Source organism: Ctenocephalides felis, unplaced genomic scaffold (assembly GCF_003426905.1).
Source record: "Ctenocephalides felis isolate EL2017-DRISC unplaced genomic scaffold, ASM342690v1 CF-g0.4_SCAFFOLD_00845, whole genome shotgun sequence".
Lineage (NCBI taxonomy): Eukaryota > Metazoa > Arthropoda > Insecta > Siphonaptera > Pulicidae > Ctenocephalides > Ctenocephalides felis.
In genome coordinates, this window is record NW_020536999.1 from 66,575,053 (window position 1) to 66,598,202 (window position 23,150).

At 30.7% G+C, this 23,150-nt stretch overlaps 1 protein-coding gene across 1 annotated transcript in view; it reads right to left on the reverse strand.

The window, feature by feature from the left end:
- The window catches only part of LOC113373543 (Down syndrome cell adhesion molecule-like protein Dscam2), a 273,188-nt gene that overhangs the window by 5,214 nt on the left and 244,824 nt on the right, over positions 1-23,150 (reverse strand). The window contains exons 14-33 of the mRNA XM_026613836.1: positions 13,349-13,468; positions 13,098-13,271; positions 12,572-12,868; positions 12,204-12,503; positions 11,915-12,137; positions 11,590-11,831; positions 11,357-11,512; positions 11,061-11,283; positions 10,897-10,979; positions 10,722-10,831; positions 10,487-10,646; positions 10,185-10,413; positions 9,887-10,063; positions 9,095-9,264; positions 8,204-8,365; positions 7,591-7,761; positions 3,278-3,456; positions 2,752-2,865; positions 1,506-1,667; positions 1,190-1,367 (exon numbers count right to left, since the gene is read on the reverse strand). Of these exons, the coding sequence (XP_026469621.1) occupies positions 1,190-1,367; positions 1,506-1,667; positions 2,752-2,865; positions 3,278-3,456; positions 7,591-7,761; positions 8,204-8,365; positions 9,095-9,264; positions 9,887-10,063; positions 10,185-10,413; positions 10,487-10,646; positions 10,722-10,831; positions 10,897-10,979; positions 11,061-11,283; positions 11,357-11,512; positions 11,590-11,831; positions 11,915-12,137; positions 12,204-12,503; positions 12,572-12,868; positions 13,098-13,271; positions 13,349-13,468 (3,630 nt within the window). The remainder of the gene's footprint in view (positions 1-1,189; positions 1,368-1,505; positions 1,668-2,751; positions 2,866-3,277; positions 3,457-7,590; positions 7,762-8,203; positions 8,366-9,094; positions 9,265-9,886; positions 10,064-10,184; positions 10,414-10,486; positions 10,647-10,721; positions 10,832-10,896; positions 10,980-11,060; positions 11,284-11,356; positions 11,513-11,589; positions 11,832-11,914; positions 12,138-12,203; positions 12,504-12,571; positions 12,869-13,097; positions 13,272-13,348; positions 13,469-23,150) is intronic.

Sequence of the window (23,150 nt, forward strand, 5' to 3'; positions counted from 1 at the left end):
AATGTACTATATATAGTTCTTCGTAAAATGAACTATCGATTTTTTGATCGGATTAAAAATCGAATTTTGGCAGTCCAAAAACGACCAAAATTTTGAGTAAAATCCATTTTTTTTTAAAAACGCCGCCATTTTTGATTTTCTCTTTATCGGAGGTCATTTTACAGACAATATTATCTAGTTTAACGAGATTTTTTTTTTAATTTCATACACGTAGAAGTGAAGGGCTTTTTTCGCGCCGTTGGAGATCGACGATAACTTAAAAAATATTTTATTTTTTTCTTCAAAAATTTTACTATGTATTCTTAAAACATGTGTAAATATATTCTTAAAATTTTGAAATGATTGATAAAGTATTTTTTTTAATATAAATTCCCAAAATTCACCTTTTTTTAGGCGGTTACACTAGCTGTGCCCCTTAAGAAATAAAAACTATTTTTAGTACTGAAAGAAACTTTTAAAACAGTTCTTACAATTTATGAGAAAAGATGATCCCGCAATATTTATAGTATAAAATAGCAGTAAAATTCTTTTAATTTAGTTTAAATAAAAATTTAAAAAACTGTTCTCGTTCAATATTTCGTCATTCATAACTATCAATAAACTTTAATTCAGCACATTGTACGTAGTCATAATATTTATGCACTTTCCACGAGGATCGACTTATATTAAATATTATTATTATTAAAAAGTGATTTATTTTCCAATATTCACTTTCCTATAGATGTCAATACATAAAACAAAATCAATGAATCGTTAATATATAATTATAATGAGATAAATTTATACTTGGATGCACTTAATTAGTCACAGACATGTACAACACAGAATAAAATATGCATGCTTATAAATTACTATATTAGAATACTAGTAAAAGGACGACATCAATACAAAATTTGGGATTTTAAAACAAAACAAAAATTTATAAACCAAAAAGGAATTTAAAAAATAAAAAATGCCAATAATTAGTAAATAAAAATTTTAAATTCAATATTTTGGAGTTTGGTATCCAAACTAGATCTATGTAGTTAAAAAATCTAGAATAATATTAGTTGCTTGTATAGTTAAGACATTTGTAATTTTTCAATTTAATAATATTATTTAAAGAATCTGATGTAATGTGAGTCAAATAAAATTTACTCTTTTATTACAGCTTAACTTCCAATTCTAGCTGATTGAATTATTAACTCACCTGCATAATTCCTAGGTAACTGATCACGATCGCATTCAGCTTCTGATATTTCGTTGCTTTCTTTGGAGTCGTTAAAGCTTCCATTTCCTTGTTGATCATGGTTCCTTGGTGGCGGTGGAGGTGGTGGAGGTTCCGGACTGCCATTTCCAACAGTTGTAACACCTCCATTATTTTGGGCGTTGGGATTTCGTGAGACTAAAGATAAAGCAAAATGATGACAGATTCATGATAATTTAACACATCTATTTATTTGATAAACTTAATGAAACGTATGCCAACTTATATACTTTCTAAAACCAAAGTATCGTCTGAATATACCTATACTCTTTCTTGAACCATAATGATCACATGGTGCACCATAAGGCTGATATTGAGATCCATACTGGTCTTCTTCGGCGCAATTTGCTGGGTCATCATATTCGGCAGCACCTCCATATAATGAGCCTCCCAAAGAATTCACGCGAGTATAACGGCTTCGCTATTTATAAAAAAATCGAATAGTTTCATTGAAATTTGATGTAATTAAATTTACAAAATAATTATCATTCACCCTATATCTTATATAAAATTCGTTCCCGTACTCCTCCGAAACGGCTTTATTGATTCTTTTCAAATTTTATATTTTATTTATAATTCAGAAAGTGTGAATAGCATTAACTATCTATTTTTCGTGATTATCAACCCTAAGTGATAAGGGTTGTTCACCCTTGAAGTTTTTTTGTGATTCTTGGACGGAATTTTTTGTTTTTATTTTTTTATAATGTGGAATTGTAAAATACATACAACCCAAAATTTTTACTTTTTTATCACCAACCCCTATTTCTATAGCCATTTTAATAATTCAATCATTTTTTATCCCACGTTCAGTCCTAAAACATTTTTGACAAAATTTCAGTTCAGATTTTTGAGCTTGAAGAAAAAGCTTAGCAGTTACAATAAAATACAATTTATGATTATCAAGGGTTGCCCAATCCTAATACTTTTTTTAAATTTTGGGGTCAACTTTTTTAATTTTAATTTTTTTATGCGGAATTGACAAAATATATACAACTCTTTTTACTTCAAAATACTATTTACTTTTATCAAGATTTGTCCACACATAACTTTTTTTTAAATTGTTGAATCAATTTTCTCTTAACTTGAATTTTCGTAACGCGGAATTATAAAATACACACAACTCTAAATTTTCACCTTCCTTCCACAAATCTCTATTTCATAAAAGACTTTTTAGTAATCGAATAATTTTTCACCACGCTTTCAGTCATTGAGTGTTTTCTTCACTAAATTTTAATTGACATTTTCTGACCTTATGACAAAGCATTAATTTTATCTAAAATTAAAACAATTTATTTTTATCAAGGGTTGTCCACCCCTCCCATTTTCCCATTGTACAAATATTCCCCGATGCGCACAAACGGTACATAGTTGATAAATGGTTAGCATAAAGAGCAATTTTCCCAAATAAATAAAAATTAAATATTAAAATCTGAAGATACAATAGTTTTTGTTAGGAATGTATACGCACTAATTAATCTATATATTATTAACACTGTTATACTAACGTATTGATCTTCTTCAGCACAATTTGCAGGGTCATCATAATCTGGTCCTGGTGTGTAGATGTTGCTGTTTCCTCCTTGTGAGTTTTTGCGGGCATAACGGTTATTTTGGCGAGGCTTTAAAACGTAAAATTTAAATTATTAAAAATCGGTAAATTGACAAAACTAAGCATATACCTTTGCAGAATATAATTGAATACTTATGCATTCTGCCATTTAAAATATGTACAATATTATGAATTTGATGAACTATATCTGGCACCTTTGTGAATATAAGTAGTTGAGTTGAATTTCGTGAAAATTTGGGATAAAAAAAAAATACCAACATTTAGGTGCTTTCAACCCAATTGCATATTCAAAAGGAAGGCAGTGTCACACATACTCTGATATATAAAAATTTGAAAGAGCTTTTAAATAGGCAGACGTTTAGATAGCCATATTTGATTCAATCATCATTTATTTCTTTGATTGATTTTAGGCGATATTGATTAAACTATTATTACTTAATTACAAAGAAAAAGGTTTTTACCATAGATTGGCTACCAGCACGCGAATGAGCATGTTGTGGTCTATTTCCTTCCTGGTGCACCGGTGTATGTCCATTCTGATGTGGGAATGTCTGGAAATTCAAAGCTTTTCCTGGATCCATCTCTTCCCTGAAACCTAGAAGGTGGAATGTCGCATACGGGCAAATCTCATCCTCAACGCCTGAAATGATGGATATATCGTCTGCGTTCAGTGTTAATTGAAAGGAATTCAAAAAGCTCGCCAATTTGTGGCGGCATGCACATTCACATGCACACATACACGCTAGAAATGAAAATTTGTGAAAACTGATACAAGGAAAATTTATTTGAAAATGGAAAAAAATATGCTTGAAACATCGCAAATTTGCTATCCTGTCTGGAATTTCGAATTCTTAAAATACGACTTCTGTACTCCAGCTTTATCAAAATGTACTCTTCTGTTTGTATGTTTTTGATGTTCCAAAAAGCAGATATTGTGACAGATAATTAATAAGAATATCTGTTTTTCACTTGCAGCATATAAGGGGGCGTCCATTAATCACGTCAGGTTTATAGGGGGAGTGGTATCACGTGTATTTTTTTTTTTAATGTTTTTTTTAATTCAAGAATTTTACAGTTTTATGGTGTAACTAAAAATTGACGTGAGGGGAGGGTGAGGGAGGGGGTCTAATTTTCAATATCACCATGTTTCACCAAGGGGGAGGAGGGGTCCAAAAATCCTTAAAAACTGGCTCACGTGATTTATGGACGCCTCCTAAGATACAATATTGTCTTTTATAGCATATGTTCGGATAATCAAATTTCTATTAAATTGTAAATATTTGTTAGTAAATATTGTATCATCAAGGAGTTCTTATGCTCCAAGACTCATTTTTGAAGTATTTTCCAAACATTTACATATTGGCAAAGAAATCTTTTATCTAATTCCATGTTCATAAATTGAGCTTTTAATTTACATATTAAAAAGTTGTAACAGTTTTCATTCAAGAGAATCATGATATTATGAACAGCTAAGTAGAACCAGATTTTGGATAAAAAGTAAGTGATAAGTAATTTAACGTTACTTATTTTACATTTTTCTCTGATTTATATATATATATATATATATATAAATAGCAATATAAATCATCTTAAGCAAAACCATATCTATTTTCTATTCAATTTAAAATTTGCACAAACTGCAAAATAAAAAAAAAAGAGAAAGAAATTTTTCCTAATATTGAACCTGGAAAAAAATCGTGCGACACTACAATTTTCTAAACAGAATCAGCTAACATCTAAACTCACAGGGTGCTGATTTATTGATCTAAAATTAAAAATATCTATTTGTGTTTAAATTATTTTGATTTCATCATACCCAATAGTTTGCAGTTAGGCTCGCTAAGTAATATTTGTTAATTAAATTCTAAAGGCATATTTTATCCATAGTATATAACATATAACTATAATTCCATGATTTTTTTATAATGAGGATTTTATCATGATACATAACAATGACAACAAATTTGATAAATAGATTATATTATGAGGTGAATTTGAATATATAATGTAATATATAAATATATAAAAGTTGATGCTAAAACTGTTTGTATAAAGACATATTTGTATCTACCAATACTACAATATTGGTTTCTGAACCATGTGCTCCAATTTCACCAAAAAAATTACTGATGATCTTTCATATATGTACAAAAATTCAAAACTTTTACAAATACCATTGTATTACAATTTACGCAAAATAGTTATAAAATTTAGTTCTTAAAAAATTTTAATAAAAAACATAAACATCTCCTTCGGGAAGTTAATTAAAATAAAAGACATGATCTATAACAATAACATTAAAAATTTGATCATCACCAATTTATGACCCTGGTTGTCCTAATTCTGTTCGGATTAATCTTACCGAAGTACCAATTATTCCTAATCACATACCGAAAAATGAATATTTAATATGAGTGTAAATCATTATCATTAGTAAATTTGTATAAAGTTTTCGGCAGTTTATACAACTAATAGTCTTCCTAAATAAAAATGGACTTTGGTGGATGCAGTAAATGAATATGACCACATTAAAAACCGAAGCTATTGTCGTTAATTATTTTTAATATCTCATTTTAAAAACGTACCTTGTCTGCAGGCTACCCTTTGTTCAACAACATGTGGATGTCTACGTTGATGACTTAATTCTTCATACAGATTTCTTCTGGGGTCCCAAGTGCTATGTATTGACCTCATGCTGTTGCCATTGTCTATTTTGTGCGACATTTAAGGTAAACATAAAACATGCCATTGACAAAAACAACATTAACCATAATTATAAATAAAGCAACTTAAAATGAAATATTTTCAATATGTGTACTATCAAGGAATCAACAGAATTTTAAATAAATCTCAATCAGAAATATCTAATATGATTTGATAAACAAAAATTTCAATATTCATAATATATTTATTATTATTATTTATTTATCAAATGACGAATATTGTAAATATTTCATAAATTCAAGATGCTTTAATAAATAAAATTAAATTGAAAGGTAAGTTAATGTTAAATCAATGAATGGATTATGAGATTATGATCAGAATAAAAATAAATCTTTAAAATTATATTGAAATAAAATTATTCTAAGGTAACAGAATCTTAAGATAACATCAATTATAAGAATGATAAAAAAATACTAAAAATAGTTTTAATATTAATCAAATTAAAGTGACTTTTATAACAGGGTACATTAAACACAAGGAGTTTGAAAGCGGTAAAAGCCAATCCAAATGTTATCAAAACATTCTGTGAGCATAAATGCAAATCTAACAAAAAATCTAATCAAAAAGTCATACTATTATCAAGATTTTGAAAATTGGAACACGTAGATTTAAATTGGAAAAAAACAAACATGCCGCTACTTAGCAAACTAGAATATGAACTCTGACAGTAATAGCTTTGTTCCGCCAATACAAGCTAAAAGTGTCAAGCCATAGGTAATGGTCATATTTTCCATAATAAATTGAAATGACAATGATTAATTTAAAGCCCTTTTATCATGTTTAATTCAAGACTAATTCATATTTGACAAGAATTTCAATCTTGGTAGTAGAATTTTGCCAATGATGAATTCGTCACTGAGAGCTGTACAAAGACAAAAACAATATCAGCAAAGGTGAATATGATTTTATGAATTTTTGTAGATCTATTTGAAAAATATCACCATTATTTAATGTTTGCTATCCCTGCCAGATTCTCTTTTGTGCGTTGTGTATATAAAGATTTGTTTGCACATGTGCTGAAAATGATTGCATATTTTGTAAATTGTGAATTTCTAATAAGGAGTCTAAATTTTTCACAGGAAATGTGTTTGTTCAGAAAGGGCACTACTATGAGTGATATGATAAAATTTTATGATTTCTTTTTTCAAATTTAGAGGAGAATCCGACACCGAACAGCTGATACAAAGGCCGGAAGGGTAGACACTGAATTTCTAATCATTTATTTCGGTAAATAAAATTTGGAAAATAATAATATGTATGGAATTTAATTGTAAATTTTATTAATTGATACCAATTGTTTCGAATTCAGTGATATCGGATGTGTTGGATGGTACTACATAAATACTTTGATAAATATAAGTTTAGTGTACTTTTATACTTATTGGTACGATATAAGCGACAGGATAGTATATATAATACAAAGTAAAATAAAATAAAATTATGTACTTACTAGAATGCTGAGCTGAATAGTTAGGTTTCATCGAAATTTTGCATATGTATAATTTATAGCTGATACTAAATATTTCCTAAAGGGCGTTGGCTATACTATGGAAGTATCTAATTCTCCAATATATTCAGATAAAATATATAGAAACTTCGTCAAGTTCCAGAGACCAATTTCCATGTAACAATGTTTACCTACGCTATCTAATTTAGCACTTCATATAAATCTAATTATGAAAATGTTTAGTATATATTAATAAGCGTATATGTGTCAGCACGTGTACAAAATTAGCGTTTTCCTGTGTACTAATTATTTCACTATAAGTGTAGAAATATAAATAAAAAATATCTTCATGATAAGATATTCATCAATATTGAAATTAAATCGCGATCTGTCTACTAAGCTCCCGACCTTTGTGTTAGCTACGGCCGCGCTCGCTCTAAGAATATTTTTAATCTTCAAAATGATCGACTAATCAACATTATTAATTACTTCAAAATATTTCATCAAATTAACCTATTAATTAAAAATAATTTTCTTTAACGATCATATGAAAATTAAAAATAACTCAGAGGCCACGCGGCCTGATCAAACTCCGTGACTTACTGATGACCGTTCCGCGTTTTATCCTATCACAAGTATTGTAGTTGGTTCCTGGTACTGGAGGTAATTTTCTATTTGGAGGTGCTATGTAACCAAGTTCGTCCCTGAGGTCACCAGCTCTTCGTTTGTCCATCGTATTTCCAGCGTTCATAGTTTGGTCATAAGCCACATCGTCTGGAAATTAATAGTCATTATAGAAATCGAATATTTAGAAGTTACTATTAGTAATTTATTAATAATTTAGTATTCAAAATAAAAATGATGTATGACATATGAATACTGAATTAGCAATTAGTTTGCACATAGACAAAATAATAAGCATAATAGGTAGATTTTTCCTTCCCCAAATAAAAAGTATGAAATGAATGAACATACAGTCTGGTTCCTTCGAACCTCTGGCCCCACGGCCTGAGCGACATCTCCTGGACAACAAAACAGCAATCAGTAGACATCCAACCACCAGAACCACAACAGTGGCTGCCAATGGCACCAGAACATCCAGGTCGAACCAACCGGGCAACGGAAAATGGGCATTCTTACCACCAGCCGGTAGAATTTGTACAGGTGCAATAGTAGCTGAAAACAATATAATATTGAAATTAATTACCTTTATGACGTCCGTCGTTCTTTCCTTTGACAACGCAAATGACAATGACAGCAATTATTATGACAAAAACTGCCGCAATTACAGGAACAATAAGGTTTAGATTGCTGAGTATGACACGAAGTGTTTCTTCCGCGGTCAATTTGGGCATATCATGGGCAGGTTCGACAGTACCTGAAACATCCAACAAAAATTCAGTCAGTTTTGGTTATTGGAACTAGTGCTATTAGAAAAAGTATTAAATTAAATTGTATTAGGATAATTAAATATGTAAATGAAAAAATTGTTGGATGTTTTAGGTACGCATTTTTTATATGACAAACATAAAAAATAATATTTTTTAAACGTAATTTATTTAGAGATATTTTGCGGCAAAATAAATAATTTATTAATATCAGTTTACAAATTAACACCAAATCTACCAATACGAATGCAATGACCGTTTCAACTTCAATCATTGGTGCAAGTTTTAGATAATTAAGCAATGACTATTTACTGCTTTATTACCTAGTTTTATTTCTAGAATGAAAAGTATATTCGATAAAAAGCCGACAACACCAGTTTATAATTGTGATTAATACCATTTTAGTTGTAAGGTCATGTATTAAATAAAAAAGAAACAATGCTAAACGAAAAAATGGTCAGCATCGTTACAAGCATTGGCTAACTTGAATATTTGGCACATAGTAATCAAAACCACATAACATTACACAAATACATTAATTAATATAAACATTCTAAAAAAGTACATTATATAATATAATCAATTTCAAATTTAAGTTATTGATAATCGGTCATTTCAGTTCTTGGTGAAAACAAAACATCAGTAGATTCAAAGTAAACTATAAAATCATCTTTAAGAATAAATTATAAATGATGAAAAAGAAAATTACTAATTCTCACCTCCAGTTATTGTCAATGTTGCAAATTCATATTCAGCTACGGTGAAACCAGCATTATTATGAGCAGTAACACGTAAGTGATACCATTGTGCAGGCTCTAAATCTAACACAACAAAGTTTTTGCTTCCTGGTTTCACATTATTTGAAATTTGCGTCCATTCTGCCTGAGCTCTGAAAAAAATGGTAATATTTAGTATTTGTTATGTTAAATATCTTAAATAATGACGGTTAACAATAATAAAAAAGACATGAGGATGTGACCTGAGGAATTTATTAAAGGTTTTCTGAGTTTTGAATTCTTTCAATTTGAGTAAACTTTTACGTTTTTCATATTTGCTAAAAAAGTAGAAAATTTAGGATGAAGAAGAAAGCCATTGAATTTCGATGTCAACAGCTTGTTTGCCACCTTTCCGTTTGACCCCATCGATCACGGGTGACTGTCAGTATGAAATAAAGTAAAAATCGAACATTTTTACAAAAAATTATGAAGTTAATTGAAATACCCTAATTATAAAAATGGATGTTCCTCGCGAGTACACTAAATGTTATGATCTGTTTAGTCAAATTTCGTACTATTTTTAGCAAAAAATCTGTTTGCAGTACTTTCAAACTAATGAAATTCGAAATGAACGGATGGTCGCTATAAAATCGAGCACTCAACGTGTTAAATGTTTATATGCAAATAAGGTAAGGAAACTGAGTATGATTAAAATATTGTTCAAATTTTCATAATGCTTAATGATTAAAACATGGAAAGATGATAAAATAATCCAATAGATCTAACAGAACTCACTTTTTCTTATTTTCTACAACGTAATGACTCATAGCGCATCCTCCATCTGACCAGGCACTTAGATTCAATGTTACGCTAGTAGATGAAACTTGGAGGAATCTTGAAGCTTCTGGCAATACAGGTTTGGATCCTTTGGTGCGAATATTCAGAACATCACTTGCATCTCCCGTTCCAATGCTATAAAAAAATTAAAAGTTTATTAAACATAATAAGTACTTATTCTTAAACTTAATTATAACTTGATACAGAGTAATACTAAACATCTGTAATTTGAAAACTATTTCAGTTATCAACTTGCCTATTATAAGCAGTAGCGTAAACTTGATATCTACTTCCACAATAAAGTCCCTCCAGTGTGTATTTCGTGGCGTCACTGGCAACTTGAACAGTATCCCATTCTCCAAATTCAGGTTTGTAATGTACGGTGTAACCATGTAAAACAGCATCTTGTGGGTGAGCTTTCAGTTTCATCGTCAAAGAATTAACAGTTGTCGAGGTAAGTGTTAAAATCGGGGAATGGGGTGGTGCTGAAAAAATAAAAATTAAATTTGGAATCCAAAAATTTTACCTTTAACATGATTTTATTAAGATACAACTTACACAAAACAATCAATTGATGGGTAACAGCATCTTTTCCAAATGAGTTTTCGACGTGACAAGAATATTCACCAGCATCTTGGCGTGTAGCCTCTTTAATCATTAGTGAACCTTCAGGTAATTGTCTAATTCTATCAGTAGGCGCAAACACTGATCCTTTAACCTAAAGTTTAATAAACAATATAGAAAACAAGTTCAAGATTCAATACTTATTAATTGATTTGTTTTTGATTCTTGCCTTCCAAACAATTTCTGGTTGAGGAACACCAACAGCAACGCAGGGCAGTTTCACGTCTTCTCTGTATGTAGCCGTAAATGTATCATCGAATGATGCAATCTTTGCAGGAACTAATTGAATAAAAAGTTCAAATTAATATATATAATAAATCTCATCACAAAAGCTGCTTACTAACCTCTATTGCTTGGACTTAATGTTGCACTTTTGCTAGGTTGTCCTTCTCCAATATTGGTACTGGCAGTAACCCAAAATTCATACCTGAAATACATAAAAATGTTTATATTGAAAACCTAATTATTAAGAGAATTTTTGGAATTCAATTTTGAATAACTTATTTACCTATCTTTCTTTTTCAATCCTGATGCTTCATAACTCATTTGATAAGCTGGGACCTTCTGACTTTTAGGAAGAGCCGTTCCAGAACCTCCTGAACCGCCATCTTCGCGAACGTATACAGTGTATTGAGTTATCATTCCATTTGGTCTGGAGGGAGGTTTCCACGAAACCAAAATTGACTCTCCTGACATGACAAGGGCTTTGACTGCTGTCGGGGCTTCCGGGACTAAAGAAAAAATTTATCAATAAACTGGTATTTCATCATATAAATTGTTAAAGCGTTTATGTTGATATATTACCATCTTGTTCAGTTTGGCAATGTATCGGCGTGCTCCTAACACCATCACCACCGGTAGTAAATGAAAGAACCTGCATGCTATAATTTGCGTATTTCTTGAGTCCATGTAATATTGTTTCACTTGAAGCAGTTATTTTCGTATCTTTGGTTTTCTCGTCTAAAGTTTATAAATAAAACTCATGAACTGTGATGAAGTCTGTCACAAATGTATAAATGCAAGTGCGTAATACTTACCATACCACAAATCACTTGGTCCATAAATGACTTTATACCCTTTGATAACACCGTTAGCAGTAGCCAAAGGTGGGCTGACCCAAGACACTCTGATTGTCTGAGAAGTCAAAGTTGTACATGTAACATCACTAGGAGGTTGGGTAGGTGTTCCTTCGGCAGTGTATTGAAGAATTATTTCACTCGTTGGTCCAACGTTAATTTTGTTAAATGCTTGTACTACTACACTATATTGCGTGTACGTTCTGAAAGGATAAAATAAAAAAATGATTGTCGAGTCAGTTCACAAATTCTTTGATCAAAAATTAAATTAATTACTATAACTTACTTCAATCCTTGAATTAATAAATGATGTTCTTTTCCTTCTTCTTGGCTGAACTCAACAGTTTCATACAAGTAGGGTTTATCAGAATGAGCAGTAACCTTATATCCAACATAATAACCTAAAATATCTCCGTTCCAGTCTTCGCGATTTGGTGGTTTCCATGTCACCTTCAAAGTATTTTGATCAGATGGTTCCACTTTGATTGAAGTAGGAGCTCCAGACGGTGCTGAAATGAAAAATCACATTAACTTGCGTCTTAAAAATACCTGTCAATAAAAAATTTCATACAAACCTTCTTCGGCAGTGATGATAGTCACAGTATCTGATGGGTCAGAAGTTCCAATTTCGTTCTCAGCTACAATTCTTAAGTGATAAGTAGTTGCAGGTCTGAGATTGAAAACGCCGGCTTCGCTCTGTGATCCAGGTACCAAAACTCTGTCAATATCATTTTCCCAATTTCCTTTAGCAATTTTATATTCAATCATGAACCTAATTATTGGTGAGTTTCCATCATAAGGTGCTGCCCAAGATAACTGAACGGATCGGCCGGATTTGTCGAGAACTTTAAGTCCATATGGTACTTCAGGCATTTCTGAAAAATATTTATGACACACGGATAAATTAAAATTTTCTTTTGATTAAATAATTCTAAATTTTTACCTTGAACAATCATGTTGAGGCTCGTATCATCACTTCCAAAAGCATTGGTCGCCACACAAGTAAACAAGGCACTATCGGCTCTTTCAGTACGTTTAATAGACAAGTCACTTAAAACTCCGCCAGGTAAAATTTCTTCACGAATCGTGTACCGATTATCTGATTTGGGGTCCAAACGTTTATTGTTCATGTTCCATAAAATTCCAATAGGTTTCTCGCCTCTGGCTTCGCACTGAAGTACAGTAGGTTCGCCACGTCTAGCGGTCTGGTTGCGGAGTTTAATTTCAAATTGAGGAGGAGCTAGAAGGTAAAAAAAATAAAATTAAAAAAAAAGTTTTAGTGCGTGTTGGCATATTGCCTAAAAGTATACATTAAAATTTTATAGAAATACTTTCCACAAAGCCTGAAGTTTGGGAAAACAACTTTGCTTTCAGTCTGTGAGTTGATATCTGTTTGCATTACGTCATGCAAGTAGTAATTACAAATACGCTAATGATATATCATTTAAATGTATGGAAGAAAAAAGTACCTTGAACACTAATTAATATAACTGCCGACAATCCAGATCCAATACCATTAACAGCTTCGCACAAGTAATATCCTTCGCTTGTTTTTTGAATGTTAGCGATTGTCAATGTTCCATCTTCTACCTTAATATCGTTATCGTTCATTTTCAAATCCTTATATTCTCCTGGTGTATTACCTTAAAATATAAATATGGGTCAGTGAACATAATGATTGAACTAGTTTTGAAATTTTTTCAAATTATATTATAGTTACCAGTCGATTTCTTCCATGTAACTTGTGGTTTAGGAAAGCCATCGGCTTTACATTCAACTTTAGCATCGCTTCCTTGAGCAAATGCTTTATCTGTAGGTTCTAAGACCCATCTCGGAGGTACTGAAATTTCAGGTTTTATTAGAATTTTTATATTTTTACAAATTTAAATAGCATGCATTTAATAATAATGCAAAAGACGAAGATAAAAATAATGTTTATATAATTAACGATTTTCGTGATGATTGACCAAAAATATCAAAATCTCTATATATAACAAAAATATGTGCCGGTATAAGTTAGTTCAAAAAATTATTTAAATACGTCGTGTATAAGTGATGCAAATTATCCAAATATTTTATTAATCGAATCATGTTAATTATTTTCTCAAAATCATTTAATTTTTACCAAAATCATATTGATATTTATTAAATAATTAATTTAATTTGGCCACGTTTTTAGAAGCTTCATTTATTAGTATTTCATTAGAACAAAAATTTATGTACTTTTGCATTATTATTAAGATTTTAAAATATTTCTACTTTTTCATATTAGAGCGAATATGAAAGCTAAAAAGATATGAAGATTCTAATTAATTCGATACTAATTTTTGAATAACCGAAGAATTCAAGTTATAAAAATGAATAAAACATATTTTAATGGGGTTATATGAATATCATCAGATCATTGTCATAATAAATATTAAACCAAATATTATACTTATCAATATTTGTCAATTTTTTGTGTAATCAAGTAATTTACATATTCGCTCTTTTTGTATAGATCATGCAAAAATGTCAGCAATATGTTGATAAGAACTTCAAGTTGAATTAGATTCCGATTTTTTAATATTGTCTGTAATAAAAAAAATCAAAACATTGCTGTACTATCTATTAGTATAATTGAAAATTCATGTTCAAATAAAATTAGTTCATATGAAAATGATTGAAAAATATTATTTTATTCTCCATTCCACAAATAATCAATATGAAAAGTTGAATAAATAAATTGAATTGAAACATGAAAAATATTCTCAACTATACAAACAGATTAAATTAGATATCAAATCATTATTTTATAGTAATTAATAAAAAAATGTTATAGATAGATATTTTAATTTTCAGTACTCGTTTACATAAAATAATGATTTGATATAGCATTTTACTTTAAAAATTGTTGCACTTCTTCAAATTATGTAAGTTTTTTTTATTATTTTCTCGAAATTGTAAAGCTATGAATTGAATTAAATTTGATACAATTAGCGGAATATTATATCTATAAATATGAATGAATCACATTAGGTATAGAAAAAGTCATAATTTATCCATATCCAAAAGAAAGTTATCTTTTGCATTTTTTCTGAATATTATATTAAACAAAATAATTTAGTCAGATGAAACCAGAATATTTGCAAATTGTTTACCAAAAAATTTCTGGCTGATGAGAATAATAATTAGTGCAATAATTTTTAAGGAAACGCTGAAACAAGTGTGCAGATTTTAGACAAATTATGTAAAAAATATAAATTATGCAAAAATTTCACGAGGCTTTAAATAAATGATTTCTTATAAAAAAAATTATAAAAAAAATGATGATCAATATTACTAATTTATGATAATCATATCTACACACTCGTTCTTGATAGTTTTATATGTGATACTAAAATGCACAAATACTTATTTACTTCAATATATTTATATACCTATTGTGTAATTGTTATACTATATAAATGATATTTTCATAAGACTATTAAAATTATTTGCACATTTTAGATACACATGATATTATAATATTAAAATTAATTAACATACTATTAAAATGAATGGGATTACCAAAATAAAAATATTATTTATTAAACTAAGCAAATAATAATAAAATTATAAAGCATTCAAAGTTTTTAAAGAATTGAGTATGAAGGATAAAGGATTTTGGAGCACAGGTATAATTTTCACTCTATTAATCCTAACCTGATATAGTACATTTTTGTGAAGGGTGAGGAAAAAGGATATGCAAGGATATGTACTATTTAGAAATATATACGAATATACTCCGATTTGTCCTAGATATCCGTATTACGTATCTTACATTGTTTATATCGCAACAGTGTTTCTCTGAAGCTGTATTTTTTCTCCTACAAGTTTTTGAATTTTTGGTCAGGTCATTTGTTTAAACTACCAATACCAAAATGGTAAAAAATGGAAATCCTACAAAATATTCATGCCATAGGAAAAAATACAAGACAAGCAGAAAATGCACAATTTATATCCAGAAAACTGTATCGCATATGAAGGCAATGGTGAGGACTATTAAGAGACAAAAACAAATACAGGCACGAACTGGGAGGAAACATTTCGCCTTCAAAAGTTCTACCAAACAAAAAGGTCTAATGTTATGTAAATTGTGCTATGCTCATGATATTTGCAAATTCCATCTACAATATATGCCATTTTAACGCCAACATTCGTACCGAAATTGAAGTTGTATAATATATGTATAATATTTCGTGGACTTCTTCGGCTGTTTATGAAATAATATTTTACATATCAAGTAGATATATTACTATATAACTAGTTAAATAATATTATATGATTATAACTAGTTTCCACTTACTGAGGTATAATGAAATTAATTTAAAAGAAGTAAAAATAAAAAAATAAAATATAAAATAAAAAGTAAACAAAAATGTAATGATCATTACAAGGATGATTTGAAGAAGGATCATGTGTCAAAGGAAAACCAATCACTAAAGTATATCTTTCACGTACTATTATTATAGTAAAATAGTTAAAAACTTTTCCACTCAACCGTTAACTAGAAGTTCCGTGGTTAAACTATCTGTTCCAGCACGATTTGTCCCAGTACAAGTGTAATTTCCAGCATGTTCACCAGATATAGAATCTATGCTCAGGACGCTACTTTTTTTAGTATTCACTAAGGTCAATCCACTATCTGAATCTCCTACTTTTGGCAAAATTTTACCATTGTGGGACCAAGTAATTTCGATAGGTATATCGCCGTGTGTTATGGCGCAAATCATTGAGAAGTAATCGCCTTGTTGATGAGGATCATCGCCAGCGGAAAATGGAGCAATTTTTGGTGGTACTGGAAAATATCAATGATAACGGAAAATTTAGTCATCTAAGGTAAATAAAGAATTACTCTGTGACATAAAACTGCCTGATCGTGTTTGTCTCCAAATCGATGGAAAGAAGGATTAAGATTCTGGTAAAATAACATAGCATTTCAAAACATCTTTATATCTAACCGTTAACAAAAAGTTGTGTAGATAAACTTTCTGTTCCAGCTCGGTTTACACCAGTACATGTATAATTTCCAGCATGTTCACCAGATATAGAGTCAATACTCAATGCACTACTCCTTTTACTATTGACTAACGTAAGGCTGTTATCATTATCATCCAATGCAGATGAAATTCTACCATTATGAGACCAAGAAATTTCTATTGGAAGATCGCCATGTATAAAAGCACACGTCATGGTAAAATAATCGCCTTGTTGAAGCGGTTCGTTTCCCGCGGAAAATGGTGCTATTTTTGGCGGAACTAGAAAATATTGATGATAGAAATAAATTATTTGTGCTGCAGAATTTTTACAGAAATGATATAAATTAATAACCTAAAAACATACTAACAAAGATTGCTCGATCCAGAACGTTTAGTATTATTCTAAATATTTTAGTATTCCTTTTAACTAGCTCTGAATATATTATGTCAAAAAACCAAACGTTGAAAACGAGTTTCGCTCGACTGTTTATGCCATAAACATAAAAAAAATTAACCACAAATTTACAATTAAATTTATATTTTATGGTAAGGAGCACCTGTGTAAGGAACGATATTTGTGGAGGCAATTGAAAAACATTTAAAAATAAAATTTTAAACAGCATTAGAATAATTTTATCAACCATTTACGAAAAGCTGAGTGGCAAGACTATCAGTTCCGGCACTATTCTTCCCAAAACACGTGTAATTCCCAGCATGTTCTCCAGCTATGGAGTCAATATTCAGTACACTACTTCTTTTCATATTAACTACAGTCAATCCATTATCAAAGTCCTCTGAAGTAGATATTGTTCTACCATTATGTGACCAGAAAATTTCTATGGGTAAATCTCCATGGATGAACGCGCAGGTCATTGTGAAAAAGTCACCTTGTTGTAAAGCATCTTCACCAGCGGAAAACGGTGTGATCTTTGGAGGTACTAATAAACAGGATTGAGGTAAGAAATGATGTTTTATTAAAACGGGTTTGTTGATATAAGTTAAAATATAACTCTACTAGCAAAATATAAATAATAGGAAAAAGTGTAGCAGAAACTTAAAAAGTCATAAATTAACCGTTAACAAAAAGACTCGTAGTTAGGCTATCTACTCCGGCTCGATTTGTTCCTGAGCATGTGTAATTTCCAGCATGTTCGCCCGATATAGAATCAATATTCAACACACTGCTTCTCTTCGTATTCATTAAAGTTAAACCATTATCAATATCGCTTGAAGTCGATATTAGTCTTCCATTATGTAACCAATGAATATCTATCGGCAAATCGCCATGAATAAATGCACAAGTCATTGTAAAGTAATCGCCCTGTTGTAAAGCATCTTCACCAGCGGAAAACGGCGTGATCTTCGGAGGAACTAATGAATATGATCAAGATGAGCAAATAAATTCAGGTATTTTGGAAAAAGAAGTGGATAAAATAATTAGCAAACTATAAAAAAGTTAGTAAAATGTGCAATGAAAGATTTAAGTTTTTAACCATTCACAAAAAGACTCGTTGCTAAGCTATCAGATCCTGCCCGATTCGTCCCGGTGCACGTGTAATTTCCAGCATGTTCACCAGCTATGGAATCAATACTAAGCACACTACTTCTTTTTGTGGTGATTAAAGTAATACCACTATCAGGGTCTCCCGATGTTGGTAGAACCTGACCATCATGGGACCAAGTTATATTGATAGGAAGATCACCATGTGTGAACGTGCAAGTTATTGTTAAGTAATCTCCTTGTTGGTGCGCTTCATCACCAGCCGTAAAGGGAGCGATTTTAGGCAGTACTGCATCAAAAAAAAATTAACAATCAGTTCCAAGGACTTTGGAAGACATGGGAACAAAGTGTTTGTAATGGAATAAAAAATATAAAAACAAAAAAAATAATTTCAGAATACAAGCTCATTTTAAATAACAACCGTTTACTATCAAGTCAATTGTATATCTATCAACACCAGCTGTATTTTTTGCTTGGCAAGTATAATTTCCAGCATTGTAAGCAGCTATAGATTCAATGGTCATTGCACTGGTTCGTTTTGTAGAAGAAAAAGTAACTCCCATATCCTCCGTTATTTCTTGGTCATTATGCAACCAAGTAATTTGAAGTGGCAAATCACCATGGCTGACAGGACAAGTAACGGTGAAAAAATCTCCCGGAAAAATAGCATCTTCGTTACCAAGAAATGGCATGATCCGAGGAGCAACTAGGAATAATTGACGTAAAAACGTAATAAATAGATTTTGTTATCGGCATTCAAGACATCACGAAAATTTTAGTTATATGACTATACGGGCTAGAAGTTTAGGATATAACAAATTAAAAAAAACACAATAAAAAAACTACTGAAACCAACCATTAACAACTAAATCTATAGTAAATCTATCAATTCCAGCAGCATTAGTAGCTTGGCATGTGTAATTGCCAGCGTTATATGCTGCAACAGACTCGATTGTCATAGCGCTGGTTCTTTTTGAAACAGAAAAAGTGATTCCTAAATCATCTGTGATTTCAAGATTATTGTGCAACCAAATGATTTGAAGAGGCAAATCACCATGACTAACCGCACATGTTACAGTAAAAAAATCACTTGTAAAAACTGCATCCTCTCCAGCAGAAAACGGAACAATTCGAGGTAATACTAAAAGTATAAAAGCAGCTTAAAATGTCATTGGTACTTATAACTTGCTACTAAAATCGAATATATTTTTCATTTGAAAATAGTTGTGAGTTGGAAGCACAGGAGAGACGTAAATTTAATGGATACAAAAAGTGTTTTTTTATAATTGTGGTGACAAACCATTTACTACTAAATCTATGGTATATTTATCAACCCCAGCGGCGTTTTTAGCTTGACAAGTATAGTTTCCTGCATTATAGTCAGCAACGGATTCTATTGTTAAGGTATTTATTCTTCGACTAGATGCAAAACTGATGCCCATGTCATCAGTGATTTCATGATCGTTGTGCAACCATGAAATTTCCATTGGCAAATCACCATGGCTTACCGCACATGTTACAGTAAAAAAGTCTCCGGTAAAAACTGCATCATCACCCGCATTGAAAGGCGTAATCCGAGGTAAAACTAATAGTAGGATGATTAAAAAATTTAGTTCAAAATGATAAACCAATATACACAATGTAAATTTGAAAGAATCTATCATATTTAGGCGTTTTGGAGGGAAAGTAGTTACAAAAAACAACAAGAATGAATATATGAATTGAACCTAAATCATTCTATTAGTTTTAATTATCAAACCGTTAACAATTAATTCTATTGTGTATCTGTCGGTTCCAGCAGAATTTTTAGCTTGACAAGTGTAATTTCCTGCATTGTAAGCAGCTACGGACTCTATAGTCAAAGCACTTGTTCTCTTATTAGAATTGAAACTAACTCCTAAATCTTCTGTTATTTCTTGTTCATTGTGTAACCAGACAATTTCCATAGGCAGATCACCATGACTTACAACGCAAGTAACGGAGAAGAAATCTTCGGTGAAAACAGCTTCTTCACCGCTGCTAAATGGAGTAATTCGCGGCAAAACTGGCAAAATATTTTTATTATTAAATCTAATAACTGGTAATAAATTGAGCAGAAAAGAGTTATTAATAAAAATGCTAGTTATAAATAAATGACAAGATATTAAGTATTTAAGGTACAATTCTATCTGTAGTACAATTGTGGTTTAGCGGAAAACGACGTGATCTTCGGAGGAACTAACTTCGGAAGAACAAGAGCGAATAAAATTAGGTCTTGGGAACAAGCAATAGATAAAATAATTTCGAAACAGTAAAATTAAGTTAGTAAAATATGCATCATCAATTCAAATTGATAACCATTCACAAAAAGACTCGAAGCTAAAGTTTTTACAGTACTACCTAAATTAGATTTTAGATAGCACGGCATCAAAAAATATATTTAACTGATCAATTACGATTCAAGCACAATTTTGTGTACAGGATGGAATAAAATAAAACAATATAATCTAATTTCAGAATATAAACTCATTTGAAATAACAACCGTTTACTATCAAGTCAATTGTGTATCTATCAACACCAGCTGTATTTTTCGCTTGGCAAGTATAATTTCCAGCATTGTAAGCAGCTATAGATTCTATGGTCATTGCACTGGTTCTTTTTGTAGAAGAAAAAGTAACTCCCATATCTTCTGTTATTTCTTGGTCATTGTGTAACCAAGTAATTTGAAGTGGCAAATCGCCATGACTGACTGGACAAGTAACAGTGAAAAAATCTCCAGGAAAAATAGCATCTTCGCCACCAATAAATGGCGTTATTCGAGGAGCAACTGGGAATAATGACGTAAAATTGTAATAAATATATTTTGTTAATATTATCGTATTAAAGTAAAATTAATTATTTCGTTTCGTCTCTTAATTTGGGTAACTAGTCTTAGATGTCTATGTGGCTGATAACAGAAAATGATAGCAATCTTCATCATTCGTATAAGAATAAAAATCCAAAATCCAATATCTATCCAATCAAATATAATTATTTCATAATATTGTAACATAAGGCAACAAAAAGGCAGGAGATACAGGAATATGTGTTATGTATTTTATTATAAAAACCAAAAAATTAAAAAAAAAAACTGATGCTAAAAAACAAACCATTTACTACCAAGTCTATAGTAAATGTGTCGACTCCAGCTTTGTTTTTAGCTTGACAAGTATAATTTCCAGCGTTATAATGAGCAACACTTTCGATAGTAAGTGTGCTTATTCGTTTATTAGATGTAAATGTCACTCCTAAATCGTCCTGAATCTCATGGCCATTATGTAGCCATAAGATTTCCATCGGTAAATCACCATGGCTAACAACACACATCACAGAGAAAAAATCTTCAGTAAAAATTGCTTCTTCAACACCACTGAATGGAGTTATACGTGGAGATACTGTTGAATTAATAATAATTTATTTCCACATTTGTAATAAAGATGATCTTTGGAAAACCGGGGTAGGAAATGGGATGGCACAGTAATTATAGAAATAATTAGAATTATTCTAAAACGTTTTTTAACAAACCATTCACTGTTAACTCAATAGCAAACTTATCAACACCAGCTTTATTTTTGGCTTGGCAAGTATAATTTCCGGCATTATAAGCAGCAACTGATTCTATAGTCAAGGTACTAACTCTTTTATTAGATACAAAACTAACTCCTAAATCGTCTGTGATTTCACGATCATTATGCAACCATGTTATTTCCATAGGAAGATCTCCATGAGTTACAGCACACATCACAGTGAAATAATCACCAGTGAAAATGGCATCTTCGCCACCACTGAAGGGCGTAATACGTGGTAAAACTAGCAAAAATTAGAAAAAGATAATTACCATACTGGTAAAGTATAATTCAAACAAGAATAATTACATCATTATTTTAACAAGAAAAAAAAATAAGTAAGATTTTTGTCTGTAGAGCATTTTTATCTGGACTATTTTTATAGGACGATTTGTACGATTTGTCTCACAACAAAAACCAATTAAAAGAAAGTACAGTAGTAGCAGATAAATCCTTGATTGAATTATAGATAGATTGCCTAATATGTGGTACCATACAGTTGGTCTTAGAAAATAGCACCAAATTCAATATTAATAAGTAATGCAGCCAACACTTTTCTTGGGTTATATTCTATGACTCTTATATTAGGAAAGGAAATATAATGTGTCTTCCAAAACTCAGATAAGGATTAAATTAACTAAAAAATAAAATATATATTCTGTACGTTTAGTCTTATTAAAGCAAATAAGCAGCAAGAACCGCACTGGAAGCTAAGATAATAAATTTACCATTGTGAGCTTCAAGAGCAATTTGCACCTATACGAACTCAACTACCTGATAATTTTTTATAAATATTTATACATTCAAAAAGTAATTCAAACCGTTAACTAATAAAATCGCTGTATGACTAGTTGTTCCAGCTTTGTTAACAGCTGTACAAGTGTAATTTCCAACGCTATCAGCTGCTACAGATTCAATGGCCAACATGCTGACCCTAGCTCCAACTTTAGAAACTACAGCAAAAGGTTGAATTTCTGTTATTAGAAGACCATTGAAAAACCAACTCACCGTCAAAGGTAAATCTCCTTCAAAAACCGTGCATTGCGATGTTACAAATTGCCCGTTATTAACTGGTGTTTCACCAAATGAGAAAGGTGTTATTTTGGGCATAACTGAAAAACGAATCAAACTTAAGGTGAAATATAATACTAGCCAAAAAGACGTCCAATTTATGAACTAAGCATTGTTATACGAGGATTAATGGAATTTTAGGCAAGGAAATTTATATGATTAAACTGTGTAACTGTAACAAATAAAACTTTAAGAATATTTTTAATTTAAACCATTGACAACAAGAACTGCTGTATGTTCTGCAGTTCCAGCTGAGTTTTTAGCGAGGCAAGTATAATTTCCACTATGCTCGCCAAGTAAGCTGTCTATATTGAGTGCAAAAAGCCTATGACCCAATTTTCCTATAGATATCAAGTCATCATCAT